The 14,810-nt window shown below is 43.5% G+C and overlaps 1 protein-coding gene across 3 annotated transcripts in view; it reads right to left on the bottom strand.

Moving 5' to 3' along the window:
- The window catches only part of daam2 (dishevelled associated activator of morphogenesis 2), a 226,716-nt gene that overhangs the window by 79,651 nt on the left and 132,255 nt on the right, over positions 1-14,810 (bottom strand). For all 3 annotated transcript variants that reach the window (XM_036963291.1, XM_036963290.1, XM_036963289.1), the window contains exon 4: positions 9,837-9,911. In XM_036963291.1, coding sequence (XP_036819186.1) covers positions 9,837-9,911 — 75 coding nt within the window. The remainder of the gene's footprint in view (positions 1-9,836; positions 9,912-14,810) is intronic.

Below are 14,810 nucleotides of genomic sequence, written 5' to 3'. Positions count from 1 at the left end.
ATCTAGCAACAAGATCATATTCAAATTTTGCTTAGTGTTTTCCCACTTCCTCAGGTGGTGAAAAATATAGCCTAGACCAATATGCACAAAGATGTTGGCAAATACATCTCTGAAGAACCAAAAATAAATCATATTTTGACAGGCTGCATATCAAAATATCAATCATGCATTCCATGGATATGTTAGACATGGGTCAGTCATGTGAAGTCCCATAAAGATAGGTACAAATAAAATGATTGCTAGATAGCTAAAGTGAGGTAATGTTCTTGAACTAATTAGCTTGACATGAAATTGAAAATAGCATTGAAATGGTCATAAAACACTTAAACATCGACTTGAGGACTCGAAACCCAAATTTAGGGACTTGTGACATGACCTGAGCTGTGGAACTTTACTTGGGACTTGACTCGAAGGTTAAGACTTGAGACATGCAAAATTGTGACTTGATCCCATCCCACTCACATCGGTAACCATGAAGTGCTTTGAAAGGCTGGTCATGGCTCACATCAACACCATCATCTCGGAAACCCTAGACCCACTCCAATTCACATACTGCCCTAACAGATACACAGATGACACAATCGCACTCCACACTGCCCTTTCCCACCTGCACAAAAGGAACACCTATGTGAGAATTCTGTTCATTGACTACAGCTCAGCGTTCAACACCATAGTGCCCATAAAGCTCATCACTAAGCTAAGCACCCTGGGACTAAATACCTCCCTCTGCAACTGGATCCTGGACTTCCTGACGGGCCACCCCCAGCTGGTAAGTGTAGGCAACAATACATCTGCCACGCTGCTCCACAACACTAGGGCCCCTCAGGGGTGCGTGCTTAGTCCCCTCCTGTACTCCCTCTTCAACCACGACTGCGTGGCCAAGCACGACTACAACACCATAATTAAGTTTGATGATGACAACAGTGGTAGGCCTGATCACCAACAACAATGAGAGAGCCTATAAGGAAGAGGTCAGAGACCTGGGAAGGTGGTGCGAGGACAACTCCCTCAATGTGAGTAAGACAAAGGAGCTGATCGATCACTAAAGGAAAAGGAGGGCCAAACAGGCACCCATTAACATTGATGGGGCTGTAGTGGAGTGGGTCGAGAGTTTCAAGTTCCTTGGTGTCCACATCATCAACGAACTATCATGATCCAAACACACCAACACAGTCGTGAAGAGGCCACGACAACACCTTTTCCCCCTCAGGAAACTGAAAAGATTTGGCATGGGTCCCCAGATCCTCTAAAAGTTCTACAGCTTCACAATCGAGAGCATCCTGACCGGTAGCATCACCACTTGGTATGGCAACTGCTCGGCATCCAACCATAAGGCGCTTTAGAGGGTAGTGTGTACGGCCCAGTACATCACTGGGCCAAGCTTCCTGCCATCCAGGACCTATATACGAGGAGGTGTCATAGGAAGGCCCAAAAGTTACCCAAGTCATAGACTGTTCTCTCCGCTACCACACGCAAGTGGTCCAAAAGGCTCCTTAACAGCTTCTACCCCCAAACCATAAGACTGCTGAACAATTAATCAAATGGCCACCTGGACTATTTACATTAACCTTCAGAATGGGAGAAAATGTCATGGTTTGTCTGTCTAACTTGCTAATAGCTTGTCAATAATGTAAACTGAAGCTTTCAGTGTAAAAACACTAAATGTTGTTCACTGCTGTATGCGTTGTGTGTCTGCAGACTCTATTCACCAAATGCACACGATAACACGTTATGTAGTTTAGCCACCCAACCAACATATTTTGTTCATTTAAAATCCGGCAGACATCGACTTGGTTTTAAAAGAGTTCCAACAGGAGAAACACTATAGCCATGAAGTGCTTTAGCCATGAAACGCTAACCAGAAGCTGACCAGAAGCTAGCCAGTTTACTGGCTAATGTTAGTATTCAGCTAATCACGGTTTGTGGTCATCAGCTATACGCAACTCAGACCAGAACATACCGGACCTATTTTTCTCTCCATATCAACGGATTTCAACCGCAAGCTCTGGACATTTAAACCTGGATCTCGCAGCTAGCTAGCTGCTATCCATGTGACTATTGGCTTACGTCGATCCCGGAGCAAACATCAATTATTCCAGAGCTAGCCAGCTAAAGAGTTCCATCAGCCACTCCTGGGCTACAATCACCTATCCGGACCCGTTTTACTGCCGATGCCGGAGCCCCACCGGGCCTTCACGACTGGACTACCGACGTTATCTGCCCAAGGGAGTTATCCAACGGTCCCCTAGGTCATGACGTTACCTGAACACCCATCTGAGGCCCGCTAATCGTTAGCTGTCTTATCGGCTGCTATCTGAATAGGTCTATCGGACAATTTAATATAACTATATCTATTTTGCCAATTGGATTGATCCCCTCTACCACACGGAGCACCACTAATCTACCGACGGAAACGCACGAGGTGGCTAAAAACAGACCTCCATCCTATGTGAGCTTGCTACTGATGGCCCGGCTAGCTGTCTGAATCGCCATGACCCCAACCAACCTCAATACTCACTGGACCCTTATGATCTCTCGACTAAGCATGCCTCTCCTTAATGTCAATATGCCTTGTCCATTGCTGTTCTGGTTAGTATTTATTGGCTTATTTCACTGTAGAGCCTCTAGCCCTGCTCACTATACCTTATCCAACCATTCAGTTCCACCACCCCACATGGGATGACATCACCTGGCTTCAATGATGTTTCTAGAGACAATATCTCTCTCATCATCACTCAATACCTATGTTTACCTCCACTGTATTCACATCCTACCATACCTTTGTCTGTACATTATACCTTGAAGCTATTTTATCGCCCCCAGAAACCTCCTTTTACTCTCTGTTCTAGACGACCAATTCTCATAGCTTTTAGCCGTACCCTTATCCTACTCCTCCTCTTTTCCTCTGGTGGTGGAGAGTTGAATCCAGGCCCTGCAGTGCCTAGCTCCACTCCTATTCCCCAGGCGCTCTCTTTTGATGACTTCTGTAACCGTAATAGCCTTGGTTTCATGCATGTTAGCATTAGAAGCCTCTTCCCTAAGTTTGTTTTATTCACTGCTTTAGCACACTCTGCCAACCCGGATGTTCTAGCAGTGTCTGAATCCTGGCTTAGGAAGACCACCAAAAATTCTGAAATGTTCATCCCTAACTACAACATTTTCAGACAAGATAGAACGGCCAAAGGGGGCGGTGTTGCAATCTACTGCAAAGATAGCCTGCAGAGTTCTGTCCTACTATCCAGGTCTGTACCCAAACAATTTGAACTTCTACTTTTAAAAATCCAACTCTCTAAAAACAAGTCTCTCACCGTTGCCCCCTGCTATAGACCACCCTCTGCCCCCAGCTGTGCTCTGGACACCATATGTGAACTGATTGCCCCCCATCTATCTTCAGAGCTCGTGCTGCTAGGCGACCTAAACTAGAACATGCTTAACAACCCAGCCATCTACAATCTAAGCTTGATGCCCTCATCTCACACAAATTATCAATGAACCTACCACGTACCACCCCAAAGCTGAAAACACGGGCACCCTCATAGATATCATCCTAACCAACTTGCCCTCTAAATACACCTCTGCTGTATTCAACCAAGATCTCAGCAATCACTGCCTCATTGCCTGCATCCGTAATGGGTCAGCGGTCAAACGACCTCCACTCATAACTGTCAAACGCTGAAACACTTCACCGAGCAGGCCTTTCTAATCGATCTGGCCGGGGTATCCTGGAAGGATATTGATCTCATCCCGTCAGTAGAGGATGCCTGTTTTTTTTTATATGCCTTCCTCACCATCTTAAATAAGCCTGTCCCATTCAAGAAATGTAGAACCAGGAACAGATATAGCCCTTGGTTCTCTCCAGACCTGACTGCCCTTAACCAACACAAAAACATCCTATGGCGTTCTGCATTAGCATCGAACAGCCCCCGTGATATGCAACTTTTCAGGGAAGCTAGAAACCAATATACACAGGCAGTTAGAAATGCCAAGGCTAGCTTTTTCAAGCAGAAATTTGCTTCCTGCAACACAAACTCAAAAACTTTCTGGGACACTGTAAAGTCCATGGAGAATAAGAACACCTACTCCCAGCTGCCCACTACACTGAAGTTAGGAAACACTGTCACCACCGATAAATCCACTACAATTGAGAATTTCAATAAGCATTGGCAACCCCTACCCCGGTCAACAGCACTGCACTCCCCACAGCAACTCGCCCAAGCCTTCCCCATTTCTCCAACTCCCAAATCCAGTCAGCTGATGTTCTGAAAGAGCTGCAAAATCTGGACCCCTACAAATCAGCCGGGCTAGACAATCTGGACCCTTTCATTCTAAAATGATCTGCCGAAATTGTTGCCACCCCTATTACTAGCCTGTTCAACCTCTCTTTTGTGTCGTCTGAGATTCCCAAAGATTGGAAAGCAGCTGCGGTCATCCCCCTCTTCAAAGGGGGGGACACTTGACCCAAACTGCTACAGACCTATATCTATCCTACCCTGCCTTTCTAAGGTCTTCGAAAGCCAAGTCAACAAACAGATTACCGACCATTTCGAAACCCACCATACCTTCTCCGCAATGCAATCTGGTTTCAGAGCTGGTCATGGGTGCACCTCAGCCACGCTTAAGGTCCTAAACGATATCTTAACCGCCATCGATTTGAAACAATACTGTGCAGCCGTATTCATTGACCTGACCAAGGCTTTCGACTCTGTCAATCACCACATCCTCATCGGCAGACTCGACAGCCTTGGTTTCTCAAATTATTGCCTTGCCTGGTTCACCAACTACTTCTCTGATAGAGTTCAGTGTGTCAAATCATAGGGTCTGTTGTCCGGGTCTCTGGCAGTTTCTATACAGGGCTCAATTCTTGGACCGACTCTCTTCTCTTGGTATACATCAATGATGTCGCTCTTGCTGCTGGTGAGTCTCTGATCCACCTCTACGCAGACGACACCATTCTGTATACTTCTGGCCCTTCTTTGGACACTGTGTTAACAACCCTCTAGGCGAGCTTCAATGCCATACAACTCTTCCTCCGTGGCCTAAAACTAAATGCAAGCTCTTCAACCGATCGCTGCCTGAACCTGCCCGCCTGTCCAACATCACTACTATGGACGGCTCCGACTTAGAATATGTGGACAACTACAAATACCTAGGTGTCGGGTTAGACTAAACTCTCCTTCCAGACTCACATCAAACATCTCCAATCCAAAGTTAAATCTAGAATTCGCTTCCTATTTTGCAACAAAGCATCCTTCACTCATGCTGCCAAACATACCCTTGTAAAACTGACCATCCTACCAATCCTCGACTTTGTCGATGTCATTTACAAAATAGCCTCCAATACCCTACTCAATAAATTGGATGCAGTCTATCACAGTGCAATCTTTTGTCACCAAAGCCCCATATACTACCCACCACTGCGACCTGTACGCTCTCATTGGCTGGCCCTCGCTTCATACTCATCGCCAAACCCACTGGCTCCAGGTCATCTACAAGACCCTGCTAGGTAAAGTCCCCCCTTATCTCAGCTCGCTGGTCAACATAGCAGCACCCACCTGTAGCACGCGCTCCAGAAGGTATATCTCTTTGGTCACCCACAAAACCAATTCTTCCTTTGGCCGCCTTTCCTTCCAGTTCTTCTGCCAATGACTGGAACGAACTACAAAAATCTCTGAAACTTCAAACACTTATCTCCCTCACTAGTTTTAAGCACCAGCTGTCAGAGCAGCTCACAGATTACTGCACATAGCCAATCTATAATTTAGCCCAAACAACTACCTCTTTCCCTACTATATTTATTTACTTATGTTGCTCCTTTGCACCCCATTAGTTTTTATCTCTACTTTGCACATTCTTCCACTGCAAATCAACCATTCCAGTGTTTTACTTGCTATATTGTATTTACTTCGCCACCATGGCCTTTTTTTGCCTTTACTTCCCTTATCTCACCTCACTTGCTCACATTGTATATAGACTTATTTTTCTACTGTATTATTGACTGTATGTTTGTTTTACTAAATGAGAACTTGTTCTCTACTTGCCTAACTGGTTAAATAAAGGTGAAATCAAATAGACTCCTATATAAGACTCCTGTATTTATGTCAATTGTTGGGCTCATTGCGATTACTATCACAGTGACTCCTTTGTATTTATTTAAATTGTGCATGGGGTTACTGCATATACTCCAATGCAACACAGAAGATTGTGTGAGTGAGTGAGTGAGTGAGTGAGTGAGTGAGTGAGTGAGTGAGTGAGTGAGTGAGTGAGTGAGTGAGTGAGTGAGAGATAATTATAATGTAACATCAATAATAAGAAAAATAATAATACATGTGCTATTCCCTTGTTTACAGAGTGGGCATGCAGCAGGCAAACCCAGTGATGCTACTGGTCACTCCTCATCTACAGTTGTGACACAGACACTCCAGCAAGCATTTAAAAAGGCAGGCTGCTTATTCACGCACATCAAAAAATGATCAAGACCTCACTGCAGCCCTTCATATTACATTGCAAAGGGCATGATGCCATTTCAAATTGTTGAGAGGCCTGGCTTCCTGAGGCTGATGAAGGTTGCCGTGCCTCACTACAAAGTGCCATCACGAACATTATTTTCTAAGACTGAAATCCCAAACCTGTACAACCAGGTTAAAGCGGATGTTGGAAAAAGGTTGGATCAAGGCACATGGTTTGCTGCAACTACTGACCTCTGGACCAGCAGGGGTGGCCAACCCTACATCAGCTTCACTATCCATTACCTCACCCCAGACTGGCAACTGGAATCAAACTGCCTGGAAACACAGTTTTTTCCAGAAGATCACTCGGCTCACAACATCAGAGAGTTTGAGAATATACTGTAAGGGTGGGGGATCAACAAGAAAGACCTGGTCTGCATTACCACAGACAACGCAACAAACATGATCAAGGCTTTTGAAGAGTTTCCAGATCTGTGGCTTGGGTGCTTTGGCCATAATTTGAACCTGGCCATTTCAAAGGCTCTGAAAATTCTGAGAGATGACACAGCAGTCAAGGCCTGCCGTCATCTGGTCCAAGGCTTCTGACAGAGCTGGAAGAGAAGGCGAGAACTGAGAGAAAAGCAAGCTGCCCTCAACATGCCACAGAAGGCTCTGATCCATGATGTGGTGACCCGATGGGGATCTACACACAACGTGCTTGAGCGTTTCCTCAGCCAATAGCAGCCAGTCTGTGCGACACTGGCTGGAGAAAAAGGATCATGGCATCTGATGCCCAAGGATGCTGACATAAGTGTCATGGAGCAACTGTGCCAGCTCCTTGAACCTCTGAGCAAGTTTACAGATGCACTTGCCTCAGAGACACGAGTGACACTGTCAGCCATCAAGCCTGTCCTGGACCACATCACCTGTGATGTTCTGGTGGAAACGGATACAGAGCCATCCCTGACCAAGGAGATGAAAAGGGTAATGAGAGAAGACCTTAACAACAGATACACAGAGAAGGCAAAGAGAGTCATGCTTGTTTCATTGACCCGCACTTCAAAAGGAGATTTTTAGATGAGCCTGAGGTGGCAAAATTTTACACTGACAGCTGTGTCCAAGAGGCCTTGAAGCTGGCAGCTGCACAAGTCAGGGAAGAACCACAAAGCAACAGCAGCACCTCCACCACCAGCACCCCCACAGTGGCATCGGAGGGGAAAGGCCTGGCTGGGTTGCTGAGAAAGATCACCTCTCTGCTGCCTTGTTTAGGTAAAGAGGGTCAGATTCTGACCACCCCAGAAGACAGAGTGAAAGAAGAGATCAAGGTCTACCTGTCTCTGCGAACCCATTCCAGTAGAAGAGGATCCACTGGTGTGGTGGAGGGGCCATGCATCAGAGCTGCCTCATCTTGCCAGAGTTGCCAGGAAGATTTTGTGCATCGCAGCAACCAGCGTGCCATCAGAGAGTGCTCAGTGCCAGCGGGCACATCGTCTCCTCTAGCAGATCACTACTTAAACCAGGCAAAGGAAATATGCTGACATTTTTACATTTCAATCTCAAGTGAACAAAGATGCATACATACAGGATGGTAGGCCAGCAGCACCATATTTTTTTATGAAGGAGAGAACGGATATAATGTGCTGCACATTGGATTTGTTTATATATGGTTGTATTTTTCTTACATGCACATTGCTTTACTTGTGTTGCTTTTATATGCACATTAGATTTTTTTTTAAAGGTTGTGTTCATTAAAACCTGCACTAGGGAAACTTTTACCTTTCATGGCCACATGGTGCCATCTTTTAATGTTAATGTTATTATTTTCATATTTATGCACACAGAAAGTGCATAGTGCTGCTAATTTTATTTGTTTGTTGGTTTTCAATATAAAACTTGGGGAAATTATTTCAGTGTTCAGTACGTTTTGAAAATTTCCAGCACATTTTAACAATACCGCGATAATACTGATAACCGTGATAATTTTGGTCTCTATAATCATGATATATAACATTTTCATACCGTTTCATCTCTAGTTTATTTCTTGAACTGTAATGTTGGTTAAGGGCTTGTAGCATTTCAAGGTAAGGTGTTACGTCCTGACCATAGAAAGCCTATATTTTATATGGTAGAGTAGGTCAGGGCGTGACTAGGGTTTTAGTCTAGTTTATATTTTCTATGTGGGGTTCTAGTTTGTTTTTTCTATGTTGGTGTTTTAGTATGATTCCCAATTAGAGGCAGCTGGCTATCGTTGTCTCTATTGGGGATCATACTTAAGTAGCATGTTTTCCACCTGTGTGTTATGGGATATTGTTTGGGGTTAGTGCACGTAGCATCTTGTTAGTGACGGTTCGATGTTTGTTTCCTTATTTGTTTTGTTCTAAGTTTTTCACTTTAATAAATTATGTGGAAACCATATCGCGCTGCAGCTTGGTCCGACCATTATTACGACGAACGTGACAGAATATCCCATCACATCAGGACCAAGCAGCGTGCCCGGGAGGAGAAGGTATCCTGGGCTTGGGAGGAGATAAAGGAAGCAAAGACATCCTGTTTGTTTCATTATTTGTTTTGTTCTAAGTTTTCACTTTAATAAATTATGTGGAAACCATATCGTGCTGCAGCTTGGTCCGACCATTATTACGATGAACGTACACCTGCACACGTGACAAATACATTTGATCTCTGGTCGATGTTAACACCATTTACAACATTGGAATCTCTTCTTTTGACCCTGTGCTGGGTATGAAAAAAGAGCGGCAAAAAATATGTATCATTAGTAGCATGCTAGTTGGCAGCCATTTTGGCTCTATGTGAATGTTGTTTACAGGGCCCTGCAGTCCTTCATGTCTCCCTTAGTTTCTCTGACAATCATTCACATTCAGTGAGCTTCTGAGTGACTAACTAGGGTGTGTGTCATTGGCTCTGGGTGTGAGTTTTGGGTTTGGATGGTAGGAATGTACTAAGAGCTGCCAGCAGCAAATTAGGTGACCAAAGCTCCTAGATGCTGCTGACCAAGGTGAGAGAAAAGGAGAGAGACAAAAGAGCGGGAAATAAAAAGGAGGGAGGCACAGGTAGAAACCTTAAGGAGAAATGTAGGTTAGAGAAAGTTAAAGGGATACTTCAGTATTTTGGCAATGAAGCCCTTTATCTACTTCCCCAGACTAACTAGCGTTGGATGTCTATAGTAACTGCTAGCATGCTAGTAGATATCATACACTTCCAGTCATTGTGCTTACGCTAGTAAGCATTGGCTTGTGAAACTACCTCTAACTTCCTTCATACTGGAAGCAGAGACAACAATGGTATCCATGAGTTCATCTGATTCTGGGGAAGTAGATATAGAACTTCATTGGCAAAATCCTGAAGTATCCCTTTAAAGTTGTCACTTACAGCAGCCATGGAGTTGATGCGGTCGATGTAGTAGTCGGGCCAGCTTGTGGCCAGCTTGTTGGGGTCCTCTTGCTCCTGAACAGAGACAAAAAGAGAGGGAAAACGCATGAATAAAACACAGAAAATAATCCATGTACACAAAATTACTTAATAAAGGTTCTCAGTTAGTTTGAGCATAGTAATTGCAACAGCAGAGTCATAGGTTAGAGTGCTACATGGAATGGACCACAGGGTGTTGACCAGGGATGTAGTGCTAAAGAAACATGGGTTTTCCATAAAGGCCAGTTTCCTGGACACAGGTCAATCCTAATTCTGGACTAAAACGCATGTTCAATGGAGATTCCAGGACTAGGCTTAATCTCTGTTCAGGAAACTGGACCTAAAAGTGGAGCTGGAGAGCAATGCATCAACACACTGTAAATGCTAACGCTAATATAGCATAATAGGTGATTACACTATTCACCAGATAATGTGCATAAACAGCACTTTAAGTGCATTTACACTCCACTACGTCCGTTGTGTTAACTGTAAATGGTTTAATAAATTACTTGTTATGCACTTAACACTGCAAGCCAGTTTTTTTCCCCGTCCATACCATTTACAGTTACTACTCCATGTCAACATCCCAAACAGACCAAATGTGTGTGTTTGTGTCTCTTCATCCCAGTAATACTACTCCATTTCCCCATCCCAAACAGACACAATGTGTGTGTGTGTGTGTGTGTGTGTCCGTCCGTCCGTCTTCTCAACATCCCAGACAGACAAAATGAAGGAGGCCTAATACATCAAATCTGGGTCACAACACAGTGCACATCAAACTATTCAATTGTTTTGGCATTTTAATACAGTCAGGGAAAGACCCCTCGGGATGGAGTATTCTGCACAATGCTTTTCAATAGCGTTGTCGGAAATCAATTTGTACTGGCCTTTCCAGGGAGAGCGATGCCACGAGCAACAAACGCACAGGAGAATATGAAGACAGTTTAGCTCTGAGATCCTTCACCGATGTTTCACATCTGGTACTGTTTAGCTTGGATTTGAGCACAGGGGAGTCGAGAACTTCAGGCTCAGTTTGTGTACCCATGAGAACGTAAGGAACTGGAAAACAGTTTGATTAGTGTGCCTTTACTAACTGTCTACATTAAATGGCACCTTTTTCCCTATTTAGTGTACGACTTTAGACCAAGGCCCATAGAGCTCTGGTAAAAAGGAGTGCACCACAGTTGGGTTGTTTCCATGCACTGAGTTTCTCCTAATCAAATCACTGAATTTTGTTGATATGATCAATTGTGTGGTACAGGGTCCAGTACATGGTAAGCCCTCAAGTATTTTAGCAGGGTACAACATGTTTCTGTGTAGGCACAAGTCCCACACACGAGTGTCAACGGAACACTCGTTCTCAAGTCCCATGTCAGTGCATGTGCCCCTGAGTTTCCAAACAACAAAACAAGGGAACAAGGGAAGGGAACACTGCCGTTGCTTCACTTTCCAACCAATGCATGAATGAATTGAGCAGCAAAATTAAGTGAAGAGGAAATTCTTGCAGGACAGTGGAAGTTGATAAAAGTGCTTCTCTATTGTAACAATAAAGAAGCACTTTTATCAACCTTCACCATCCTCCAAGAGATGCTGAATTTTCTCTTCACTCCAAACACATGACACAGCTGGAATTCAGAGTAGATGGCAAAATGGGCCAGTTATTAGGCGCATACATACTTCCTTTGTTTACAGAATTTGGTATGTATGCAAAGCACATGATTAAAAAACGGCTTACCTTGCTGTAATTCATTTCTGACCTGATGACACCTAGTAGTTTCTACTAAGCGCTAAATGTATTTGTAGTGACCCCTTCCTTGAAGTGTTAACCACACCCAATAAATAAGTGTTTAAATGCAGGGCAGACAATAAGGTCAGTGTTTTCTCCAGGTTCATACTGTACTCTGGTGTCGATTCAAAAGAAAAACTACTATTAAGCACTCCCTGTTCTCAGACTAGCTGTGTTCTCTTGTTGCCACATTAGTCGACAGACTCTATCTGGACATACAGCCAGACTGGTATTGATGGCGAGATTAAAAACTTAACTGCCTCTCTCCAGACCCTTTTTGTCGAATTTCAGCAGTCGATACGGCTCAAAACATGTCAAGTCCAATGCAACATTTACCCTGGCAGCTTCACAAGTCTGCACAAAATACTATAATTTCCATCTTGTTTCAGAACAAATGAGAGGTGATTACCAGACAGGGGTTGTTTGTTTTGGGGGTCCTAACAGTAGTAGGTTGTTCCCTAGTGCCTGAATAAAAACAGTGCCCTCAGGAGAAACAAATAATACATATTACCTCGTCAGCTTTGTGGCTAAATCCATGCAAGGCTAGGAGTCAAACACAGTTGATAAGGGCTAGTATTTTTTTAATAACTAGGAGAATAGATAGACCTTGAGGAGAGTTGCGTTGAAAACAAAGTCCTCCTGCAATGCTATGACGGAGCCCATGGAAGGATGAGAAATGTGAGGGCATTTTACGTCTCTCTCTAAGTCTCTCTATCGCTCTCTCCTCATACTCACACACACATCTACTAAGCTATATGGAATTGTTTTAAGAAGGTCATACCTAGGATAATTACGAACACATTGAATACAAACACATTGAATAACAGATTCACTACATGGAACAAATAGTCCCAAATAAAATAAAAAAGTTAGTTTGTTCTTTAGCGTCTGTCCTTAATCTGAGAGATACAGTGCCCTCCACTAATATTGGCACCCTTGCTAAATATGAGCAAAACTGGCTGTGAAAATGTTTTCTTTGCTGTTTATCCTCTTGGAATGGCCAAGGCAAATCCTTGATTCTGTGGTGAGTGAACCATTTTTGTGTTGATTTTGAGGTGTGCTCTGCTGGAAGATCCAACCACGGCCCAGTTTAAGCTTTTTTGTGTTGATTCAAAATATTCAAAAATCTAACCTTTAATTGAAGTAAAAAAAAGTTTAAATAAATGAAATATATACTTTTCTCAGAAACGTGTGCCATAATAATCTAACTGAAGTATATTCCCATTCATATTTTACGTATTTAAGTTCACTTGAGTGATTAGGAACACTTAAGTGGTAAGCCATGACCTGTTTCACTGGGGTATAAATATGAGGTGACACACAGGCCAAGTTCCCATAGTCATCCATCACTATGGGAAAGACCCCTGAATAAAGTAATGATGTGCAACAAAATGTTGAGCTGCACAAATCAAGAAATGCCCATTTCCACTATCAGGGCAATAATGAAGAAGTTTAAAGCAACTGAAGATGTTAACAATCGGCCTGGAAGAGGACGTGTGTCTGTATTGACCCTACGCACAGTGAGGATGATGGTTTGAGTGGAAAAAAAATCTCCAAGATCACAGCTGGAGAATTGCAGATGTTAGTTGGGTCTTGGGGTCAGAAAGTCCCCAAAGCTACAATCAGATGCCACCTACATAACCACAAGTTGTTTGGGAGGGTTACCATAAAAAAGTATTTGCTGTCATCAAACAACCAACTCAAGTACCTACAGTTTGCCAAACGTTACTGGAACTTTCAATGGGACCGGGCTCTATGTTTTTCTTTCAAAGGCCCTGGACAACTTGTTAGGATACATGGTATCAGTGACTCCAAGTACCAGCAGATATTTAATCAAACCCTGGCTGCCTCTGCTAGGAAGCTTAAACTGGGCCGTGGTTGGATCTTCCAGCAGAGCACACCTCAAAATCAACACAAAAATGGTTCACTCACCACAGAATCAAGGATTTGCCTTGGCCATTCCAGTCCCCTGACCTAAACCCCATAGAAAACCTGTGGGATGAGCTGAAGAGGAGAGTCCACAAGCGTTGACCTCGGAATCTGAAGGATCTAGAGAGATTCTATAGGGAGGAATGGTCTCAGATCCCTTGCCATGTGTTCTCCAACCTCAATACGCATTATAGGAGAAGACTCAGAGCTGTTATCTTGGCAAAGGGAGGTTGCACAAAGCACTCTACTCAGCAAACTGGATGCAGTCTATCACAGTGCCATCTGTTTTGTCACCAAAGTCCCTTATACCACCTACCACTGCGACCTGTATGCTCTAGTAGGCTGGCCCTCGCTACATATTCGTTGCCAGACCCACTGGCTCCAGGTCATCTATAAGTCTATGCTAGGTAAAGCGCCGTATAATCTCAGCTCACTGGTCACGATAACACCCACCCGTTGTTTAGTTTATTCATTCAGGCATTTAAAAAAAAACAAGCACACATAAAACTTAAGCCATACATGCACATGAATAAATGCATTGAGGATAACACACAATAAAGTCTGGGACTTATTTCCATTGTGGTCCTCTTCACGCGCTCCAGCAGGTATATCTCACTGGTCATCCCCAAAGCAAACACCTTTGGCCACCTTTCCTTCCAGTTCTCTGCTGCCAATGACTGGAACGAATTGCAAAAATCACTGAAGCTGGAGACTTATATTTCCCTCAATGACTTTAAACATCAGCTATCTGAGCAGCTAACTGATCGCTGCAGCTGTACATAGCCCACCTGTAAATAGCCCACCCAATCTACCTACCTCATCATTTCTACTTGCACAACATCATCTGCTCATCTATCACTCCAGTGTTGATTTGCTAAACTGTAATTACTTCGCTACTATGGCCTATGTATTGCCTTACCACCTCACGCCATTTGCACACACTGTATATAGACTTTTTTTTCTATTGTGTTATTGACTGTACGTTTGTTTATTCCATGTGTAACTCTGTTGTTTGTGTCTAACTGCTTTTCTTTATCTTTGCCAGGTCACAGTTGTAAATTATAACTTGTTCTCAACTAGCCTACCTGGTTAAATAAAGGTGAAATAAAAAAATAAAAAAATGTAATGAAGGGGTGCCAATAATTGTGTCACACATATATTTTATGATAAGAATATATTTTTTCTTGAAATTATTTTACTTTAATTACCGGTTAGAATGT

The sequence above is a fragment of the Oncorhynchus mykiss genome, chromosome 26, assembly GCF_013265735.2.
Source record: "Oncorhynchus mykiss isolate Arlee chromosome 26, USDA_OmykA_1.1, whole genome shotgun sequence".
Taxonomy (NCBI): Eukaryota; Metazoa; Chordata; class Actinopteri; order Salmoniformes; family Salmonidae; genus Oncorhynchus; species Oncorhynchus mykiss.
Note: the sequence above shows the minus strand (reverse complement) of the source record. Positions and strands in the feature narration are given on the sequence as shown.